The sequence below is a fragment of the Arvicanthis niloticus genome, chromosome 2, assembly GCF_011762505.2.
Source record: "Arvicanthis niloticus isolate mArvNil1 chromosome 2, mArvNil1.pat.X, whole genome shotgun sequence".
NCBI lineage: Eukaryota > Metazoa > Chordata > Mammalia > Rodentia > Muridae > Arvicanthis > Arvicanthis niloticus.
In genome coordinates this window covers 44,978,350-44,999,381 of record NC_047659.1, presented here as the reverse complement: position 1 = coordinate 44,999,381, position 21,032 = coordinate 44,978,350, and the positions used below count along the sequence as shown (strand labels likewise).

The 21,032-nt window shown below is 42.0% G+C and overlaps 1 protein-coding gene across 2 annotated transcripts in view; it reads left to right on the top strand.

Annotated features, from left to right (window-relative positions):
* The window catches only part of Lrp2 (LDL receptor related protein 2), a 160,701-nt gene that overhangs the window by 115,039 nt on the left and 24,630 nt on the right, over positions 1-21,032 (top strand). For both annotated transcript variants that reach the window (XM_076928864.1, XM_034495021.2), the window contains exons 49-62: positions 1,213-1,508; positions 3,336-3,852; positions 4,455-4,607; positions 5,074-5,244; positions 6,065-6,288; positions 7,473-7,650; positions 9,024-9,220; positions 9,824-10,069; positions 11,007-11,135; positions 12,052-12,171; positions 13,654-13,770; positions 14,296-14,412; positions 15,249-15,386; positions 18,296-18,418. In XM_076928864.1, the coding sequence (XP_076784979.1) occupies positions 1,213-1,508; positions 3,336-3,852; positions 4,455-4,607; positions 5,074-5,244; positions 6,065-6,288; positions 7,473-7,650; positions 9,024-9,220; positions 9,824-10,069; positions 11,007-11,135; positions 12,052-12,171; positions 13,654-13,770; positions 14,296-14,412; positions 15,249-15,386; positions 18,296-18,418 (2,726 nt within the window). The remainder of the gene's footprint in view (positions 1-1,212; positions 1,509-3,335; positions 3,853-4,454; positions 4,608-5,073; positions 5,245-6,064; positions 6,289-7,472; positions 7,651-9,023; positions 9,221-9,823; positions 10,070-11,006; positions 11,136-12,051; positions 12,172-13,653; positions 13,771-14,295; positions 14,413-15,248; positions 15,387-18,295; positions 18,419-21,032) is intronic.

Genomic DNA, 21,032 nt, shown 5'->3' with positions numbered 1-21,032 from the left:
ACACTGTTCTCTGGAAACCTGGGCTATAGGGCCCAGATCCTGTATATCTAAGTGACATCAGAATGGAGTGTAAAACCTCCAGCCTGGAGGCGTGTGTGCTCCCCCCATTTGACACTGTGGGAAAAGGGGATAGTTTTCTTCTTGACACATTTGCAGTGGTGCTTGCTGAGACTGGGTTCTGGCAGGAGTGCTTGCTGGAGTAACGGGATGCACTTGTTCCAGAAACCTGGTGATTTGCTCCTTGTGTAAGAAGTAAGCTAGTTAAGGGGAGACACTGATGTCTCAGATCATTTGGGAATTATTTGATTTTCTGGAAAATCAAGTGGGCTAAGTCTGTTTTCTTTGACCAAGGCTTTCTTCATAGATCTATGCATGTGCCTTCAGTTTAAATTGTATTGGTGATATCCTAGGCGTATGAATGGCAGCTCTAGTTAGCAGGCATGGTCAGTGCACAGCCGTAAAATTGTCTAGATTCATCTTTGATGTCTAACTATCTCCCGACACTCTGCCCTTAGCTCTTGGGCCTCCTTTCATCATTTAATTGAATTATTACATATTAGCATTGTCTATATTTATCCTGAATTCTTTCATACATATGATAAACTGTCACATGACCCTGTTCAGTAAACATGGGATCTTTGAATATGAGTATGGCTCATGGTATCTCAGGAAACTGTGTCATCCTTAGGACCTGGGAATGTTAGGTACCAGAATTAAGACTACAACATGCAAATTTGCCATTATTTCCTGATAATCTACTGCTTTTGATCTCCTTCCCATTACCATAACTAACTCACCTATCATTATAGAATTATATGAAGGGGTTTACCAACCCAAACATTACCCCAGTGGAGAAATAGGTGTTCTGAAAAGACACTATCCAATAAAAATTTTATAGGACACAGCATTCATGTTGTATACATGACTTGTATACAATGTGTCTGTCTGGTTAGTTCCAGTGTCCATAAAGCTATTCCATGAGTTACAAATGTATGAATCATGTAATTTGCCTTACAAAACAGTGGGTGAATAAGCCTGTATTCATATTGATAGCCACCAGCACCAGAAGAAGCCACGCAGATGGCCAAATTGTTTCAGAGTTGGAGATTGGTGGTGGTGGGGTCAATGGCTATTTTGGAAGTAGAGAGCTAAGGCACTGTAATCTTGTTAAAATGGTCTCTTGTTAAAATGGTCCTTTGTCTCATAACACAGGTGTGATCGGCGCAATGACTGTGGGGACTACAGTGACGAGAGGGGCTGCTCATACCCACCCTGCCGTTCAGATCAGTTTACCTGTCAGAATGGGCGGTGTATCACTAGGTTCTTTGTTTGTGATGAGGACAATGACTGCGGAGATGGGTCGGATGAGCAAGAGCACCTATGTCACAGCCCAGAACCCACATGCCCCCCTCATCAGTTCCGGTGTGACAACGGGCACTGCATCGAGATGGGGAAAGTCTGCAACCATGTGGATGACTGCTCAGACAACAGTGACGAGAAAGGCTGCGGTGAGTACCGGAGGGGGGGGGGGAACCGTGTACAATGGCAATCCTTTAAGGTCCCCCAGGACTTTTCCATTGTGTCTTCTGCAAAGAAAATTTACAAAAATAGTAATCTTTGCTTCCTTATGAATAGAAAGAGGTATCTTGGTATACCAGGCAGAGCAATATTCAGGGTGTCCTTTAAGAGAATTGCTCCAGAAGGAAGAGAACATGGAGGTTCTCCCAGGGTCCTCAGAGCGAGTTCTTGGCTTGCTTTTTATTTTCGTCTTTAGGAGGCTGGAACAACAACAACAACAACAACAAAATCAAATGGTTTAAAAGCAGGAAATATATCATTTTCTTTTTTTCCTCTCACCATTGGTCATTGAATGTTTTCACTAAATACATTTGCCAAATTGACTCGTGTGTGTGTGTGTGTGTGTGTGTGTGTGTGTGTGTGTGTTTAATATTAGTTTTAATGAAGACAGAGTTTCATTGTGGTTTATGTACTATATTGTTTTTGTTTATTTCACATATTTATTAATTTTGTTATTGTGAGACTGGGACTTACTTTGTAGCTCTGACTGGCCTGGAACTCACTCTGTAGACCGGGCTCTCCTGGCAGTCATAGAGAACTGTCTGGCTCTGCTTCCTAAGTGCTGGGATTTAAGACAGACATCACCATACCCTGACCTTTTCTGAGACCTGATCTTACTGTATAGCTCAAGACAGTCCTGAAGGCTTTCAAGTGCTGGGGTTACAGGCCCTCATACCTGGTGCTCTCTGCAGGAACCAAACCATTTGTGACGCATCACTCAATTTTAATGTTCAACTTGAAAAGGAAATTCTCTCTTGCAAGCCTATCAAACAACCAAACTCATAGCCAGCAGGATTCCTAGTAAGCTAGTACACATTGCTCCTTCTAGCAGATGGCTAGAGGATGAATTGTTTCGGATTGTGTAGAAAGTTAACAGTTGCAGCAGATTTGGTTGGATCATGGATTTTGCATCTATCATTCATTAAGTGTATGTCCTTCTACTTTTCGGGTGGGCTTGGCCACCTGTTACAGTGTCAGTACTGTGAGGGACCTATCTTTGAGCTCATCCCACCCCATAAGGCAGATGGATATATCACAATGGTAGCTTGTGATTAGTCAGGGCACGAGTGTCACACCACTGAAGTGGAGGGCGTGAGCACACTGGGCCACCCTTGCCTTCTGTTTCTAATTTGTTATTAAGCTTACTGGGAAATGAGCACACAGTGGTTTGTCCCAGTTGGGAAACTTTAGCTGAATGTTCAAGACTATGTCTGCTTAAAAGTACTGGTCACAGTAATTGTTAAGATCTGGGGTGAAGGGCTAAGCTGGGTAGAGTGTGCTAGATATCTCTCTAATTTTTGTGCAGGTGACTGAAGAACCTGTAAAAATCTATGACTGCTATTGATGCATATCATACGGTTCATATTCATATATACAATTTGAGTATTTAAACATTTCAGTCATGCTGTGTAAACTTGGAAAAAGAAGTTTTATTATATAAGAAACAGCCTTATTAGATAAGAAACTTAACTCTGTTTTTCTCCAGGTTTAAATATGCCTTATTTAAGTTCATTTGATTATAGAAACTTAATAAGAAATTCTCTAAATAATGGGAGAAAAAGATTAAGCTGGGGAGGAAGTTGAAAAAATACTGACCTTTGAATGACCAATGTGGCCTCTTTGAAAATCCCAGTGGCTTCTCTTCTGTTATGATTTGCTAAGAACTGGCACCACATGGTAGGAGTGTGGATGTTGAGTGTAATTAAGGGCCTATGGCTGATATTTTAGGTTCTCTAGTAACTGTCTTCTACCTGCAGGCATTAACGAGTGCCAGGATTCTTCAATCAGTCGCTGCGACCACAACTGTACAGACACCATAACCAGTTTCTACTGTTCCTGTCTCCCTGGGTACAAGCTCATGTCTGACAAACGCACTTGCGTGGATATTGATGAGTGCAAGGAGTCACCCCAGCTCTGTAGCCAGAAGTGTGAGAATGTGGTTGGCTCCTATATTTGTAAGTGTGCCCCTGGCTACATCCGAGAGCCAGATGGGAAGAGCTGCCGGCAGAATAGCAACATCGAGCCCTATCTCATCTTTAGCAACCGCTACTATATAAGAAACCTAACTACAGACGGCACGTCGTACTCCCTGGTTTTGCAAGGCTTGGGCAACGCTGTAGCTCTGGACTTTGATAGAGTAGAAAAGAGGCTGTATTGGATTGATGCAGAGAAGCAGATCATTGAGAGGATGTTTTTGAATAAGACAAACCGGGAGACCATCATAAGCCACAGGTTAAAACGTGCTGAAAGCCTGGCTGTAGACTGGGTCAGCAGGTAAGAACGCAATCTCTGGCACGGGTTCTTGTATTTCTTTGTTTTGGACAAGGTTTCTTTGTTTAACTGGCTTGATGAAGAGACACTGGGTTTGCAGAAGCAGACTGCTGTGTTTTGGCTTCATGTGGCTTCTGGGGATTCAGGTCCCACTTATCTAATGAGCCATTTCTCCAACCATGGCAATTGGTAAAACCAGTAGAAATTCTGAGTTTTTCAGGGCAGTAGGGAATTGCTCCTTTCAACTTAGATATGTAGAGACATTTGATAGCCTTTTGTTTGAGGAAAGTGCCATGAAACAGATGGATGTAAGACTCTCAGGGCTTAATCTCTTACTCTCTTACCCTCTCTCTCTCTTACCCTCTTTCCTCTCTGTCCCCTCCCCCTTTCTCTCTTTCCACATGGTCATGGCCAGCCTCTACTTCTCTGCCTCTCTCTCTCTCTCTCTCTCTCTCTCTCTCTCTCCCCTACCCTCCTAGCTCCCCCTCCCCATGCCCTCAGTAAACTCTATTCTTTAAAAAAAAAAAAAAAAAAAGACTCTCAGATAGAAAACTGGGTGTATAAACAAAGGGGCTATCATGGTAACTGCTGTCTTTACATTGCAGAAAACTCTATTGGTTGGATGCCGTCTTGGACTGCCTGTTTGTCTCTGACCTTGAAGGTCGACACCGCAGAATGTTAGCCCAGCACTGTGTAGATGCCAACAATACCTTCTGCTTTGAAAATCCCAGGGGAATTGTCCTTCATCCTCAAAGAGGGTATGGCTCCTCTGTAATCTTGGACCTTTTTCTTCATGTATTCAATCATTTGTTCATGTAACAACTAATAGACCAGTATCTTGCTGGGATCTGTCTCTGTTTTTTTTTTTTTTTTTTTTTTTTTTTTTTTGCTTGGTGAATGTGTTAGTGCAATGAGCAGTGTTGCTCATTCAAAGGATATGTATCAGCTGGACTCTTGTCTTTAACTTTTCATCTTTTGAGTCACATTTGAATTATATGCATGGGAAATTATGATATTTCTTTAGTGGACTCCCTATATCAAAGCCACTGAAATCCACAAGGGTTCATTTTGAGAACCACTGGACACCATCCTTATTGTTATGAATATTTTCGCCAGCCTCCTTCCCTTTCTGAGAGACTCTGGGATGGGAACTTCATTTCTCTAGATGGAGAACAGCTGTATCTTTTGGTTTGGGTTTTGAACACTCTGTGTTTGCTCCCACAGGCATGTCTACTGGGCAGATTGGGGTGACAAAGCATACATTGGGAGAATTGGCATGGATGGAACCAATAAATCTGTGATTATCTCTACCAAGATCGAATGGCCCAATGCTATCACCATTGACTACACCAACGATCTCTTGTACTGGGCAGATGCTCACCTGGGTTACATCGAGTATGTACCTTGAAAAAAAAAATGAACTAAGTAGCTAATTACAACCTAGCAGGGCTGTGCTTTCAAAAGATTAATCTCAACAACTGTGCATTCATCTTCCAACTGGTCCATGCACTCAGAGTCACACTGAACTCCCTTCTCTTTTGTAAGACAGGATCTCATGTATACCAGATTGGCTTCAAGCTTTCTGTGCAGTTAGGGATGACTTTCAGTTTCTACTGAGTTATATCTTCAGTCTTAGCTCATGCTACCTACAGGAAGATTCGTGGAGCTCTGTAGAAATGAGCAGAGAAAGAATGGTTATGGCTGTTATCTATCTAGATAGTGAAGACAGGATGTCAGAGGCTGACAAATTGATTCAGCAATTCAGAGAGTATTGTAGAGGACCTGGGTTCATGTCTTTCTAGAGCCCACGTGGAATGGCTCACAATACTCTGCTACTTCATCTCCAGGGGATCTGATGCCCCTGGACTCTGAAGGCATCTACACACACACACACACACACACCCACACACACACACACACAGATCTAGAAAACAAGAATGATGCTTATCTCAGGAAATAAAAAGTGGTCAATGGGCAGTGCCAGCATAAAACATTAACCCATAATACCCAAACCATAGCTATAAACTGGTGATTCTGTCAATTTCTGTGGCTATTCCAGGTTTTGAGTATAGCTTTCAAACTTTGATGCCATTTGCTATTTGTTTAGAGACCCAGAAGGGTAGAATTTTTGTAATTGATGGCTTCACTCACTGATCATTTAGAAGAGACATTTAGAGGAGACAGGTTACTTACATGCTGTTCTTCCTATCACCAGGTTCTCTGATTTGGAGGGTCACCATCGACAAACTGTGTATGATGGAACCCTGCCTCATCCCTATGCTCTTACCATTTTTGAAGACACTGTCTTTTGGACAGATTGGAATACACGGACAGTTGAAAAGGGAAATAAATATGATGGATCAGGTCGAGCAGTGCTGGTGAACACAACGCACAAACCCTTTGACATCCACGTGTACCATCCATACCGACAGCCGATTGGTGAGTAACTGGTGGGCTTTGGGGTAGTTGCTTTAGGGTACATGATTTGCAGCTCATTGACACTTGTTAATGTTTTCTTCGAAACACCTTTTGAGAATTAAGAGGAATTCATTTCCTTACTTTTAAATCAAATTTATATTTTGCAATGTTGGGCTGGAACCCAGGCCCTTGTGCTTGTTAGATGATCACTCTGCCAATGGGCTGCACTTTAAGTTCTTAGCTTTTAGACTCCGTAGGTAGCTCAGGGTGACCTTGAACTGACAAGCGACCTCCTCCTAAGTGAATGACAAGTATTCCCATAGTTAGTATTTTGGTGGGAGGACTGTTGTATTTTAAATATCAACTGATTTCATCCCTAAGTACTTTGAAAAATAAGAACATTCTGTATCTCTATCAGTATGCAATTATAGCATCTTTAACAATTATCCCTTAATAACAAATAAAATTTAGAAGAAAATTAGTAGTCATTATGAAATAGTTGTTATATCTCTGCTCATGGCAGCATGTTTTGAGTCACACAAATGTTATTATTCCCCTCTTCTGATAAAGTAATAGTGGGTGGAAGATTCATGCAATTAAAATTAATTAATCTTTTAGAAATAATGTGCAAGGGATTTGGAGTATACTTTTGGGGATGCAGATTGGATTTTCGGGATCTGCTTTGTTGTAATGTCTTGCTAAAAACATCTGACAAACTTAAAAGTAAAGAAAAATGAGAATTATCACCATGATGGTATTCAATATTTCTTTCTTGATGTTAATCGTCTTCATATGGTCTTACTGGAACTTAAGTTAGTTTTTGTCTCCAAGGGGAGATGAAAAAACTTAAGACACTGCACAAGCTATCCATGGATGGCTCTGGCATCCAAACTTTTGTTGTCTCAATCCTTAGGATGAGGGAGACTTGATATATGAGTGTCTGCTGGGAACCACAACTCATATTTGGAATCTGGCACAGAATGCAAGCCATGTTCTTGTTTACTTTTCCAGGACTTGTAGAAACATTTAAAAAAAAAAAAAAAAAAAACACTATCTGCTTTATTTAAACATTGGCATAATGATAAAACTGGCAGCTTTCTCCTAGTTAAGGGTGATAAATTCCATGTCCTGCTCTGTATGCTGCTAATTGGTATTTGACACACAAGGCAAATGACGGCAAACACATGTTTTCTTCCTTTCTGTAGTGAGCAATCCCTGTGGTACCAACAACGGTGGCTGTTCGCATCTGTGCCTCATCAAAGCAGGAGGGAGAGGCTTCACCTGCGCGTGTCCCGATGACTTTCAGACTGTTCAGCTTCGAGACAGGACACTTTGTATGCCCATGTGCTCCAGCACACAGTTCCTGTGTGGCAACAATGAAAAGTGAGGGGCCCGCTCCCCTTTTCCAATTGCCTCACCTCCCCTTGGGCACACGTTGGCCTTTGAGACTCTAGAGAGGTGGACAGAGATTTTCTTTTCTGATTTTTGAGATGAATTCTTGCTGTGTAGTTCATACTGGACCACCAGTCATTCTGTAGCCCATGCTGGCCTGAAACTCACAGAAAATCATCCTGTTTCAGGTTTCTGAATGCTGGGTATATAGGTTTTCATCCACTGAGATTTTGGTTAACTAGTTTGACTCACTAGTTGGACCAAACTTTCTGTCTACAGTATGATCTTTCTTGAGTAAAAGGAATTAATTAAGCAAAGAGATAGTGCATATAAAAACATGTACTGTTTATAAAGAAGTTATTTCTGATGTCTAATAAACTGTTGTGAAGATTAGGGATAGACTGCTTTTAACCATATACTGCTCCTTAGCTATAATCGCCAGGGGTTCTATCTGTTGTTCATTTGTGTCAGCCACTGGCGAATTCAATCCAGAGTTAGGTGGGAATCGGTGGTGATGATTTTAGATCCATCTGTTTTCTCCATAACTGGTTCCATTGTAAATAGAGCAGTAATAAAGAGGTGTACAAGTATCTCTTTGGAAGGATATGGAGCCCTTTGGGATAGGAGAGGTGTGGGCTGGCTGAATTCTATTTTCAATTTCAGAAACTACCATCCTGGCTATACTAGATTACAGCCCCACCATCATGAATTCAGGCTCTTTTCCCCCATCCTCGCCAGTCTTTGTTGTCTGGTTCCTTGATGATAGCCATTTCTGACTGGGGTTTGGTGGTACCTCCAGGTAGTTTTAACTTGCATCCCCCCATGCAAATCCCAGGATATTGCTTATTAGCCATTTGCTTTTCTTTTGAAAACTGTCCATTTTTTTTAGCCCATTTGTTGAGCCTTTTGTCATTTTTTGCTTTTTTTTTGGGGGGGGGGGGGGTATGGCAATATTTGTAAATTCTGGATGTTAGCCTAACATCTGAAGTAGAGCTGACAAAGACTTTTTTCCCCCATTCTGTGGACCGTCTGAAGAAGAAATTGCCCTCTCCCTTTTTTTTCTTCTTGTTAAAGCTTGAGTTTTGGTCCTCGATGTGTTCAATCATTGAGAAGGCTCCATTGTGGCTTCACCATGTATCTGTTGTGACATAAGGACTCAATAATCCTTAGAGCTTCCCAGTTTTCCAAAAGAAATACTCATTCCTTCATTGTGGTAGATAATCATGTACTTTCTAAAAATGTAATTCCATTTGTCTCCTCCCCACCAGCACTTGGGATTCAGTAACTAATTCATTTCTCCATGTGGGCATTGCTCCATCAATGGCCCTCAGTGAGTTTCTCCTGGCTTTCCTCCCTTTGTGCAGGTGTATCCCCATTTGGTGGAAATGTGATGGTCAGAAAGACTGCTCTGATGGTTCTGATGAAACAGACCTGTGCCCACACCGCTTCTGCCGTCTGGGACAGTTCCAGTGCCGGGATGGCAACTGCACAAGCCCCCAGGCTTTGTGCAATGCTCGCCAGGATTGTGCCGACGGCTCTGATGAAGACCATGCTCTCTGTGGTATGTTGGGATCCTTTCTATAGCCTTCTTTGTCCATTTCTGTAGTTGATTTTGTAGAAGCAACCCAAAATCTCATTCAAAAAATTTGTAGAAAAGTTAGGACCAACCCTGTATGTATTTTAATAGAGGGCTTGAACTTGAACTTTTAAGGTCAATAGTAAGTTATCTAGATGGCTGGTTTTCCTCTATGTGCTGGTTGCAGAATCCTCCTGGAGCTGACATTGAGAAGGCATCTTTTTTTCTCTTCATTTTAAATGAAGACTGTGTTTTCTCTTTTATTAAAACAGTTCCCCAACTACAAACTAGAAACAGAATGTCAAAAGTAGCAATAATCACAAATTTTGAAGACAATTAAATGATAGAAAAACAGAGTTAGAAGGTGTGTTTAGCATCTGACCCCCCAATTCTGCGTCTAATAAAAGCCTATTAGTTATTCTAATAAAAATAACTCTTTGTGTAATCGTCATTGTTACCAATAACTACACTAGAATATAAACCCAGTGAAAGGAAGTTAAAATGGCATTCTCTAGACCCCGCCAGTGTGAACTGGCTGCTCCCATTCTTGACAGCTTCTCGACTGGTAACCGTATGCCCTGTTTGCAGAGCATCACCGGTGTGAAACCAATGAGTGGCAGTGTGCCAACAAGCGTTGCATTCCAGAGTCTTGGCAGTGCGACTCAGTGGACGACTGCCTGGATAACTCAGATGAAGACACTTCACACTGTGCCAGCAGGACCTGCAGGCCCGGCCAGTTCAAGTGTAACAATGGTCGCTGTATCCCACAGAGCTGGAAGTGTGACGTGGACAATGATTGTGGAGACTTTTCCGATGAACCCATCCATGAATGCAGTGAGTCCCCAGGGGTGGGCCCCTGTGAAACCAAGGCCAGCAGGAGAGCAGATGGGAAAACACTAAGAGAAGGAAATGCCCTTTCTTGTCTTTTCCTGCAAACTCTCACTACAAGATAAAGCATTGTTGAGTGGCTTATATTTGTAACCAGACCCTGGCCATACCTCCAATGCATGGTACTGAGTTGTCCAGCCATGCAGAACATGATATGGAGCATTCATGTGATCTCCTGTGAGAAACACTGAGGTCAGGGAGGTGAGGCCTCAGCATTATAGGTAAATAGAGTGAGGCCCATGTTAAGTTCATGGTCATATTACCACAGCACCAACATTTCAATTCAAGGAATTTACTTCATGCCCTGTCTTAGTTGGGCTTTTGTTGCTGTGAAGAGACACCATAACCACAGCAGCTCTCATAAAGGAAAGCATTTACCTGGGGATTGCATACAGTTTCGGGGGTGCATGGCAGCATGCAGGACGTGGTGCTTGAGAAGTAGTTTAGAGTTATACGTCTGAATCCTCAGGCAGCAGGAAGGGAGTAACACTAGGCCTTCTGAAACCTCAAAGCCCACCACCGTGACACACTTCTTCTAACAAGGCCACACCTACTTCAGCAAGGCCACGCCTCCTAGTGGCATTCTTTATGGGCCTTTGGGGGCCATTTTCATTCAAACCACCCGTCTCTTCTGGTTTAAACTACATCACAAACCTAATGAATGGTACTGAGATAACAGGAATAGTTAGGGCTCTAATGTTATGCTCACTGAACAGATCATACCTAGTGAAGATGCTGGTTGCCTGAGTCTGTTTAGTGGTTACGTGGTAACTATTGATTGTAGGCTCCACATCCTCTGTATAACCACAGTGAGGAGCCTTCTGGTGCTGTTCCCAGCGAGATTGGCACTTCCATTCTCATTTCTTCATTTCTTTCTTTCCAGTGACTGCTGCTTACAACTGTGACAACCACACAGAATTTAGCTGTAAAACTAACTACCGCTGCGTCCCACAGTGGGCCGTGTGCAATGGCTTTGACGACTGCAGGGACAACAGTGACGAGCAAGGCTGTGGTAGGAAGGGCTTGGGGGGCTGGGGAAGGCCAAGAGAATGTCAGTGTTAAATGCTGCTCTCATAAGGATAGATGTCCAATCTCTTTTACCTCTGGAAAGGAGCTTGGAGTCATTGGGGAAACTTAATTTATGTCATCTTAAATAACATCTGGTCCCAAAGCAGATAAGTTAAAGAAGATATGATTGGGATGTTAGGAACATGTTTAATTTCTTCCAGATGTACAGTCCTTATTCATACATGACATGTCTAAATAGCTTGTCTGATTTCACAGATGGTAGAAGGTACAATATGGCACAAAAAGAGGTGTTTCTAAATCTGGATGTATTATTTCATGACCATCATATTCTAAGTGTCTTTGTGACTTTTCTAATTATCTAGTGGACAGCTGGAGTCACTCTGGCAACATAAGAAAAATTAGAAAAAGAATAAATTTAATGGAAATTGTCAAAATCAGGTATATACTGTCTCTTGAAACCAAAGCATCTGGATGTGTATGGTTTAGAGAGATAAAAAAGATAATGGACCATCTTAATAACACTGGCTCTAAAAAACTAAAGGTGGTGTAATAGAATGTTCTACTGACTCCATTTTAAGCCTCTGACAATGTTTTAGCATCTTGTTGCCAATTACAAACTTGATATCATATTTTACTTTTAAAATAGTTTCTATAAAAGGTAATAATGGCCAGGCAGATGCCTTTCTTTAATTCCTGAGGCAGAGGCAGACAAGGCAGCCAAAAGCTACATTTCCTCTCGCAAGGTAATAAACTTACTTTCAAGATAGAGGATGGGTTAGGGTTAGCTAACATCCTTGTGTCTGGGTGCTTCAGGAATATGGAAACATAGTTCTCAGACTATATCACAATGAGGCAGGGACTTCAGCTTATCAAGTCTTGAACATGATTGTGCTTTCTAGAATCAGTGCCATGTCATCCTTCTGGGGATTTCCGGTGTGGAAATCACCATTGCATCCCTCTCCGCTGGAAGTGTGATGGCATTGACGACTGTGGTGATAACTCAGACGAGGAAAACTGTGGTGAGTGCTTAGGATCTGTGACCCCATGAGCCACAGGGGCTGGGATGTCTGTCTATATAATTCAGCCATTCCTCCTCAGAGGGTGGGATGTCAGTTCCTTGGGCCATTCTTTTCTGGGCTATGGAAGTATATATTTTCCTTCTGAAGTGCTAATAAGTCAAGCTTTGGGAGAAGGTATCTGTGAAGGGAACGTTTGATCAAGTCTACTTTGGTCTGTTGTGTTTTCTTAACTGTTTTTTCCTCTAAAACAAATGAGATGATTTCTGATGAAGGATGAATTATAAAATAAGAGGAATAAAGCCAAAAGAAGTAAGAAAAGGTGTTGACACTAAAGACCTGCATCAAAAGCTTTTTTGCCAACAAGGTCCTAATAGCAGGAGAAGGAGTATTTCTGCATTTGCATATATATATATAATATACATATAATATATGTATAATATACATATAATTTACATAAACATATACACATAATATACATCTACATATACACGGTTATCATTCCTGGAATAAGTGACTGTTTTGGTAGTAGCTGTAATGACTTAGCAATGGGACACGAGCCTGAGGGAGGGAAGCCAGAGGACTAGATCACACCAAACTTAGTATTCAGTTTTGAATGAGAAGGTATGTTTGGAAAATAAACCCCAGTTGTCATTTATTGCCATTGGCTCATGATGTGTTTTCAATTTCAAGTTTGTCTTTAATTGCATCCTTTTCAGCTTTAGTTACCCTTTAGAAGTCCTCAGCCTTGGCCAGAGGCAATCGGGAGAATTAGCATGTTGATTACACCTAGCAGTGTCAACCAGCTAAGACTTGTTACACAAAAGAGTGGTCTAGGAGGTACTTCTCAGCCCTGTGGGAGTCAGAAGGAGGAGGGTCACAAGCCCAAGGTCTCCTTGGATTGTAGAGTGAGTTTAAGGCCAGCCTGAGAAACTTAGTGAGACCATATATACATATGATGTGTATGTATGTGTACACATGTATGTATGTATGTATGTATGTATATTGCATTATGTATATGTATATATACATAGTCCAAGAATGTAGCTCAGTCCTTCATGGATGATGCCCTAAGTTCATTCCCATTGAACCCATTATTATCCAAAACGATAATAAAGTTCTTATTGAATACTGTCATTGCTTAGCTAGGGTTTCGCAAAACTTCTTAAAGGCCATTATGAACTTGAAATTGAGGCATAAGATTTTTTGTTTGCTTTTTTTTTTTTTTTTTTTTTTTTTTAGACAAGGTCTCAGTATGCAGCTCTAGCTCTGGCTCTCAGTTTGTAGACCAGGCTGGCCTCTGCCTCCCAAGTACTGTGATTAAAGGTTGTGCTACCATGCCCAGTGAGGCATAGGATTTTGTTTTAGAGTATGACTGGATCACAGGACAGAATTGGGTACCCACGGGCCCAGGCCAGCTCCCAAGCCTACCTCTTGGGTAGGATTCCCAGTGCACACTGATGGCCAGGTGCCTCTCCTTTTCAGTTCCTCGGGCGTGCACGGAGAGTGAATTTCGATGTGCGAATCAGCAATGCATCCCCTCTCGATGGGTCTGTGACCAAGAAAATGACTGTGGAGACAACTCAGATGAACGAGACTGTGGTAACTATCAGGGCATATAGAATCTTACGCTGTGATAGTGTAGAGACTTTAAACTAGCGTTGATAAGGCTCTTTAGTTTTCAATGACCTGTAATTTTTGTAGTGTTCCACCTAACATGGTGTCTTCTGCACTTTCTGTTCTTTATGTTTAACTTACAATAGTCTGATCATAGTGATAGGAAGATAAGAAGGGTACCTGTGACCCTGGGGTAAAGGACAGCATATTGGGACAGATACTCTAAATACTGATTAAATGGTGGGTATGGGTGACATCATATAATCTTGAAACTATTATTTCTGAGAAAGACGTTAATAACTGACGTTACCCAACAGGGTGTACAGCATCTCTGCATGCTGAAAGGAGAAACTGAATTTTGAGTTTGTCTATTTTACTGACAGTAGTGCGAGTTCACTAAGAGTCAGCCACAGGGTACAGGTAGGAAAGAAGCCTACTGGTAAATAGCTTCTGCGCTCCATGCGCCCAGTTCCATGAGCTCTTCTGAGAATTATGATCGTTTCCCTTCAGAGATGAAGACCTGCCATCCTGAACATTTTCAGTGTACGAGTGGACACTGTGTGCCCCAGGCATTTGCATGCGATGGGAGAGCAGACTGTCTGGATGCTTCTGATGAGTCCGCGTGTCGTAAGTGCCTGGTCATTCGAGGTTCTGTACATCTCGGTGCACACGAAAGGCAATTCAGACACAACCCACTTCTTAGTTTAAAAGCATAAGTATGTTCTCTTCAGCCTTCTCATGATATTCAGTTTGCTTGAGTCATTATTTCCCAGTGGACTTGAGAGCCCTAGTTGTTTGCAGTGGCCGTTCTGTAGTTATTCACAATAGACTTGATGATGCCCTTACCGTTTCCCGAAGTTCAGAGAGACATTCAAAGATGATGGGGAAAGACAGTTTCCATACATGTGGCAACTGGCAATTGGCCAGAGAAACACAGTATGATGTTCCCTCTGGAATTATTTGTGTCACTGAAAACTGGGTTCAGAGAATTGTCTTGTTCTTAAGACATAAACATCCCTTGCCTTTTTTTGGTTTTCCGAGACAGGGTTTCTCTGTGTAACTGTGGCTGTCCTGGAACTCTTCAACCAGGCCGGCCTCGAACTCACAGAGTTCTAGCTTCCCTACCGAGTACTAGTATTAAGTGTGCACCACTACACCTGGCCAAAGACATATTTCTTTTTAATCCCAAGATAAGCCACAGCACCAGGGTAATGGATGATAAGGAGTCATAATTGAGAGAGACTCAACTTCAGTTTACAGATGGTTATAAGCTTCCATGTAGGTACTAAGAACGGATCCCAGGTGATCTCTGAGCCACCTCTCCAGGTCCCCATAACCACTTTTTCAAACCTCCAGAGCTTTTTGGAGTCGTCCCTGGTTAACAACTACTGAATTTTAAAGTGAATAAGATCGAATATGTCTATCCAATTAATGTTTGGTATGTGTCCCCTCCTTGCCAACAGCCACTCGCTTTGCCAATGGTACCTACTGCCCAGCTGCCATGTTTGAATGTAAAAACCACGTGTGCATCCAGTCATTTTGGATATGTGATGGGGAAAATGACTGTGTGGACGGTTCCGATGAGGAGATTCATCTGTGCTGTAAGAGGGCGAGGGATGGGCTGAAAGGACATTGCCTTGCTTGGAGACATCACAGTGCTCCTCCTATGCAGCGTGGAGGGCAGATGTGTAATTCTGAGGCGTGATTGATGAGTAATCAATCCTGGTGACTTCATTCAGTCTTCTTGCTCTCATTCTTCAGCTGCAGCCTGAGGAAGTTAGGTTAACAGCCGAAATTTTAACCATGTGGGCTGTAGCAAACATGGAAACCGGAAGTGCACACACACGTGTGAGCACAGGTCCTGAGGTTAAGGTGTGGGAAGGAAGAGGAGGAGGAGAAGGAGGAGGAAGAGGAGGAGGAGGAGGAGAAGGAGGAGGAAGAGGAGGAGGAGGAGGAAAAAGAGGAGGAGAAGGAAGAAGAGGAGGAGAAGGAGGAGGAAGAAGAGGAGGAAGGGAAGAGGGAGGAAGAGGAAGAGGAGAGGGAGGAAGAGGAAAAGGAAAAGGAGGAAGAGAAGGAGAAGGAGGAGAACAAGGAGGAGGAGGAGGAGGAGAAGGAGGAAGAGGAGGAGAAGAAGGATAGGGAGAAGGAAGAGGAAGGGTAAACTGTAGCTCTCCTGTTCCATCCTTGAAGTACCCTCCCCTCGTCCCTTTGGAGCACTTGTAGAAAACCTGAAGACTTGATTCTTGAAACTGCTTCCCTTTATATAATAATTCAAGGTCATTATATATACTTTTTTTTTTTTTTTTTAAATGAGTGACCTGTTTGTGGTCTGGACAGGCCAGAATCATACTACATGTTCTGGCTTGGTTTAAGCCTATGGAGGCAGAATCTATAAGGATGGGGCTTTTTATAAGATTAAAAAAGACTACGTGTATGGGTAGCTTGTCTGCGAGTATGTCTGTAGAACGCACTGTGCAGTGCTAACTGAAGCAGTAAGAGGGTGTCAGATCTCCTGGAGCTGGAGTTACAGATGGCTGTAAGCTTCCATGTCGATGTTAGGGATGGAGCCCAGGTGATCTGGAAGAGCAGCAAGAACTCTTAGTCTCCGAACCATCTCTCCAGCTACCCATAACCACTTTTTAAAAAACTACAGAGCTTTTTGGAGCCGTCTCTGATTAAGAACTATTGATTTTCACAAAGTGAATGACACTGCAGCTGTTTTGGGTCACTGGTGACAAGCTAGTATAATAATTCTCACAGTGTCTCCCTGAAAACATTGGTATCACTAGGGGGAAATGTGAGAAATGCGAATTTGCAGGCTTGGCTAGGCTCAGGTGGCCCAGGTACCTGTTCAGGAAGAAACCTTCCAAGCAATTTAGCAGAGAGTTGTAGTTTCAGAGGGGACCCAGGAACATTTCTGCCTGAAAGCTTCTGATGGCTTGAGTGAAGTGGCTGTAATTCAACAATGCTTCCAAAGTCCTATCACTTAGATACGTTCTTTCACTTAGATAAGTTCTTCACTTAGGAAGTTTTCTTTCTGCACCGGCCTACTCATGCTCTGTGCAGAGACTTGATTACTGGGAGCGATGTCAGAGTTCCTTCTTCAATGACTGTTGTGTTTCACAATGGCCTTGAACTGCTTCCTGGCCTCCTCTTGGTTGTTAACAATTACCTCTGCTTCCTATTTAGCTTTTAACTTTGTGACTCAAAATTTCAGAAACACTTAGGAGGTTTTTTTCTTTCCGTAAGGCAAAATTGTCATAGCTAATAAAATTAAATGTTGGATCGGTGAGGACACACACACACACACACACACACACACACACACACCATTCCCCATATTCACACAAAGATTCCACATTCTTTCCTAATATCTTCACCAGCCATTCATAGCAAATAATTCAAATAGTAGTTTCCTTAACAGAACTTTCAAGAATCAGTCCTGGGGGCTGACTCCGCCATTTTTCATTACAAGAGTCATCTTCTGATCTCTAGCTTTGGTGGAAAGTCAGAAAACCAAATAGCACAAGTCCTCCATTTAGAAGAACAACACAGATAGATTTATGTGGCATTCACTGAGTTACATATATGGACATGTCAGTTTCCTTTTTTTGTTGCTGTGGCAAAAAAAGCAACTTAAAGAAGACAGGTTCAGGTTCCAGTCCATGATGGCAGGGGGACTCACAGCAGCAAGAGTAATTGGTTGTGTTATACCTGGAGCCACAAGAAGAGCAATGAGTGTGCGCATGCCAGTGCTTGGCTCACTTTCCCACTTACACAAGACATTAACACTAACCATCACAGGAGTTCACTGACATACATGTTGGTACGTGCAGAGAGGACTGTGTCTCCAGCACCTGCATGTGACCCTTCTGCTCTTCCCAGCTGCAGAAGTAGCTGCTAGACAGGATGAAATGGAGACTTTGTTCTGTGGATATTTAATGATCACAACCAGAAGAGCAAAACAGTGGTCTCCCTGGCTGCTAGGATAAGGACTCCTATATTATCCTGATGGTTTTTCCAACTTCACGGCTGACCACAGATGTCCTCTTTGTTCTGTGCCCTAGTCACAGAGATCTTTATGTAGCTTCGAATCTACCATCTTCTTTCCTGATTCATCTCCCTTGTAAATCCTTGTCTGACCTGCCTCACTCTGTGTGTGTGTGTGTGTGTGTGTGTTGTGTGTGTGTCCGTCCATTCCTAGAAGGGGCTTCTTGTTTAATTGATTCTTCTGTATGCAAAGTCTGTCCTGCTAGACTCAAGTTCCATGAGAACAAAGACTGTCTCTCTCTTGCACCTCTCTCTATAGGATGTATCTAGCACTTGTAACCGTGTTATAATGTGTACCTGAGACTCAGGATGTGTTTGTTGATTAATCAAATGAGCAAGTGAATGAATGAATAAATGAATGAATGAATGAAGTGAGCCCAGCACTGGGATAGCCTAGAGGTTTTAGACATTGTCTCTTCTACTTTTAACTTGCAGTTTCGTTTTTTTTTTAATTTTCCAGTCAATATTCCGTGTGAATCACCACACCGTTTCCGGTGTGACAACAGTCGCTGTATTTATGGCCACCAGCTGTGCAACGGTCTGGATGACTGTGGAGATGGAAGCGATGAGAAAGAGGAACACTGTAAGCAGAATGGGAAAAGGAGGAGGCAGAAACCAGGGTCCTTAGCCGTTTGTGAGATATTCCTCCCAGGTTTCCGATGGTCCTGGAGAGGCTAGCCTTGTGCCTGTAGTGGTGGATCACAGACAGTGTGAACATGTTCATTGCTCACACATCAACCTGCCCCATCCTTTCTATCCCACCTGAGAAAGATGTTGACGACCCCTTACATTTTAATCTTTGCTTAAGCACTTAAATAAAGGTGCTTTCATGTTTCTTGTAAAAGAAAAATGTGAGAAAAGACTAAGCATGGTCAAGTCATGCTCCACAAAGTAAATGGCTATTTGTTGTCAAAGATGAGGACTCCACAACCCACAGTTGCTAGTTGCTATTCTGGCATATGCATGTATATTTCTTCTCATGCTCAGTTGAAAAGTAAGTTAAATAAGGTGTCACCATGTTAACATAGCTAACCTGGTATCCTTTCTGGATATGGAAATCCATTTTTGCAGAGGAGAGAAATGAAGTATTATCTCTAAAGTATAGTATTTTACTATTTTATGTGTTTGGGCATCTTGCCTGCATATATGTCTGCATCTCATGCATACCTGGTGCCCAACCCAAGACTAGAAGAGGCTGTCAGATCACCTAGAACTAGAGATATAGTTGTGAGCTGCTTTGTGGCTGCTGAGAACTGAATCCAGGTTCCCAAGAAGAGCATCCAGCGATCCTAATCACTGATCCATCTCTCCATCCTTAGCAGATTAGTGAGAAACTTGAAACTGGCTGTATTTCACATTTAAGTATCAGAAATAGTTGCACTTTTGTTTAAAAGTTGCTCTATTGAGAGAGTTGATTGGTCTTTTACAAATTTAGTTTGCTTAGAAAAAAACCACTGAGCAAATGGGAACAAGTAGCCAGTTTTGTGTTCCCTGTCCCCAATAAAAGCATGATAGAAATTTTATTTCATTCTACTTGGAGTGAATGAATTAGACTCTTTGCAGTCGCTGGTAACAGTTCTGAAATACCACTGGGCTAGGATGACATACTGACATGAGAAAAACCTGAGTTTTACTGGAGTCAATACTTGACAGCACCTTGGCACTTCCTAAGGCATGGAGATACCTTAAAGAAAATGGTCTATATTCAGCCCATGTGGATATTGTGAAGACCCCGCTTGGATCAGAAGGGATTTGGGTAGATCTGGATGCCTCTCTGTGAGGGGCATCTAGTCCTCTTGTGCTTCCTAGACTCTGACCCTCCTCGTTAGCCCCCTTGCTTTGTTTGCTTTTCTCTCCATATGATGTGCTATGTGGACCATGCCCTCCTTAGGGGATGTACAGCTGTCTAGTGCCACTTGTAGTAGGTTGGAACTCAAGACTCCTTTCAAGAAAGAAAGGATTTTGATAGATGATGCACAGTAAAACACAATGTACTGCATCTTCACTTCTGTAAACTGTAAATGCATCGAGATGATTACTTTAAAGAGAATTGTATTTAATATGATGAATTCAGTTGTTTAGTATTCTGCTGACACTAAAGCTATAATGGAATTCTATAGGTAGAACACATCCGATTTTTAAGAGTGTGCGTTTGAACAAGAAACAAGAAAGAAATAATGCATAGTTCTGGAAACATTTTTATATTCCTAGCCATATGTTAATGAGCTATATATCTTCTATTTGAAGCATAGCTTTTTTCATTCACCAATCTGAGTCATTATCTTTAAAATCACTTGTTTTTAAGATGTCAATTCTTGAATTTCTTTCCTGGTCTATTTTTTTAAAAAAATTTATTTATTTATTTATTTATTTAATGTTTGTGACCACACTGTTGCTGTCTTCAGACACACCAGAAGAAGGCATCAGATCCCATTACAGATGGTTGTGAGGCACCATGTGGCTGCTGGGAATTGAACTCAGGACCTCTGGAAGAGCAGTTAGTGCTCTTAACTGCTGAGCCATCTCTCCAGCCCCTTTCCTTGTTTATTTGATGTCATTGTTCTGGACCCATTCTTCTCACTGTCAAATATCACACATAGAAAATCATATACAGGTTATAATCTTCCTGAATCATATTTTAATTCATTCTTATATTTCATGATGTAGTAAACAGTTACAATCTTTTTTTTTTTTTTTTTTTGTTTTGTTTTTTGTTTTTTGGTTTTTTTTTTGAGACAGGGTTTCTCTGTGTAGTCCTGGCTGTCCTGGAACTCACTCTGTAGACCAGGCTGGCCTGGAACTCAGAAATCCGCCTGCCTCTGCTTCCCAAGTGCTGGGATTAAAGGTGTGTGCCACCACCGCCCGGCAAACAGTTACAATCTTGGCATACTCAGCCACACACTTCTCTTAGAAACCTAGAAGGAATTTGAACTGTTTGCCTCTACTCAGGTCTAAAGCAGACAACCTCATTGAATGGTGTTCCTCTGAGAAAGCTCTTTTATTTGTCTCCTTTCTTGTTTTCTCACACACCTTTGTTGCAGTTTCCAGCCAATTCCACCATTAGGAAAAAAAAAAAAAAGGACATTTTGTGAAACCTTGGTGTCACTTGGCCTGTGCATCCTAGAGCCTTTTAACTTACAAGTTCTTCCTACCTGGGGCTCCCGTGTGGTCAGCTTGTTCCATACTGCAAATGTTTT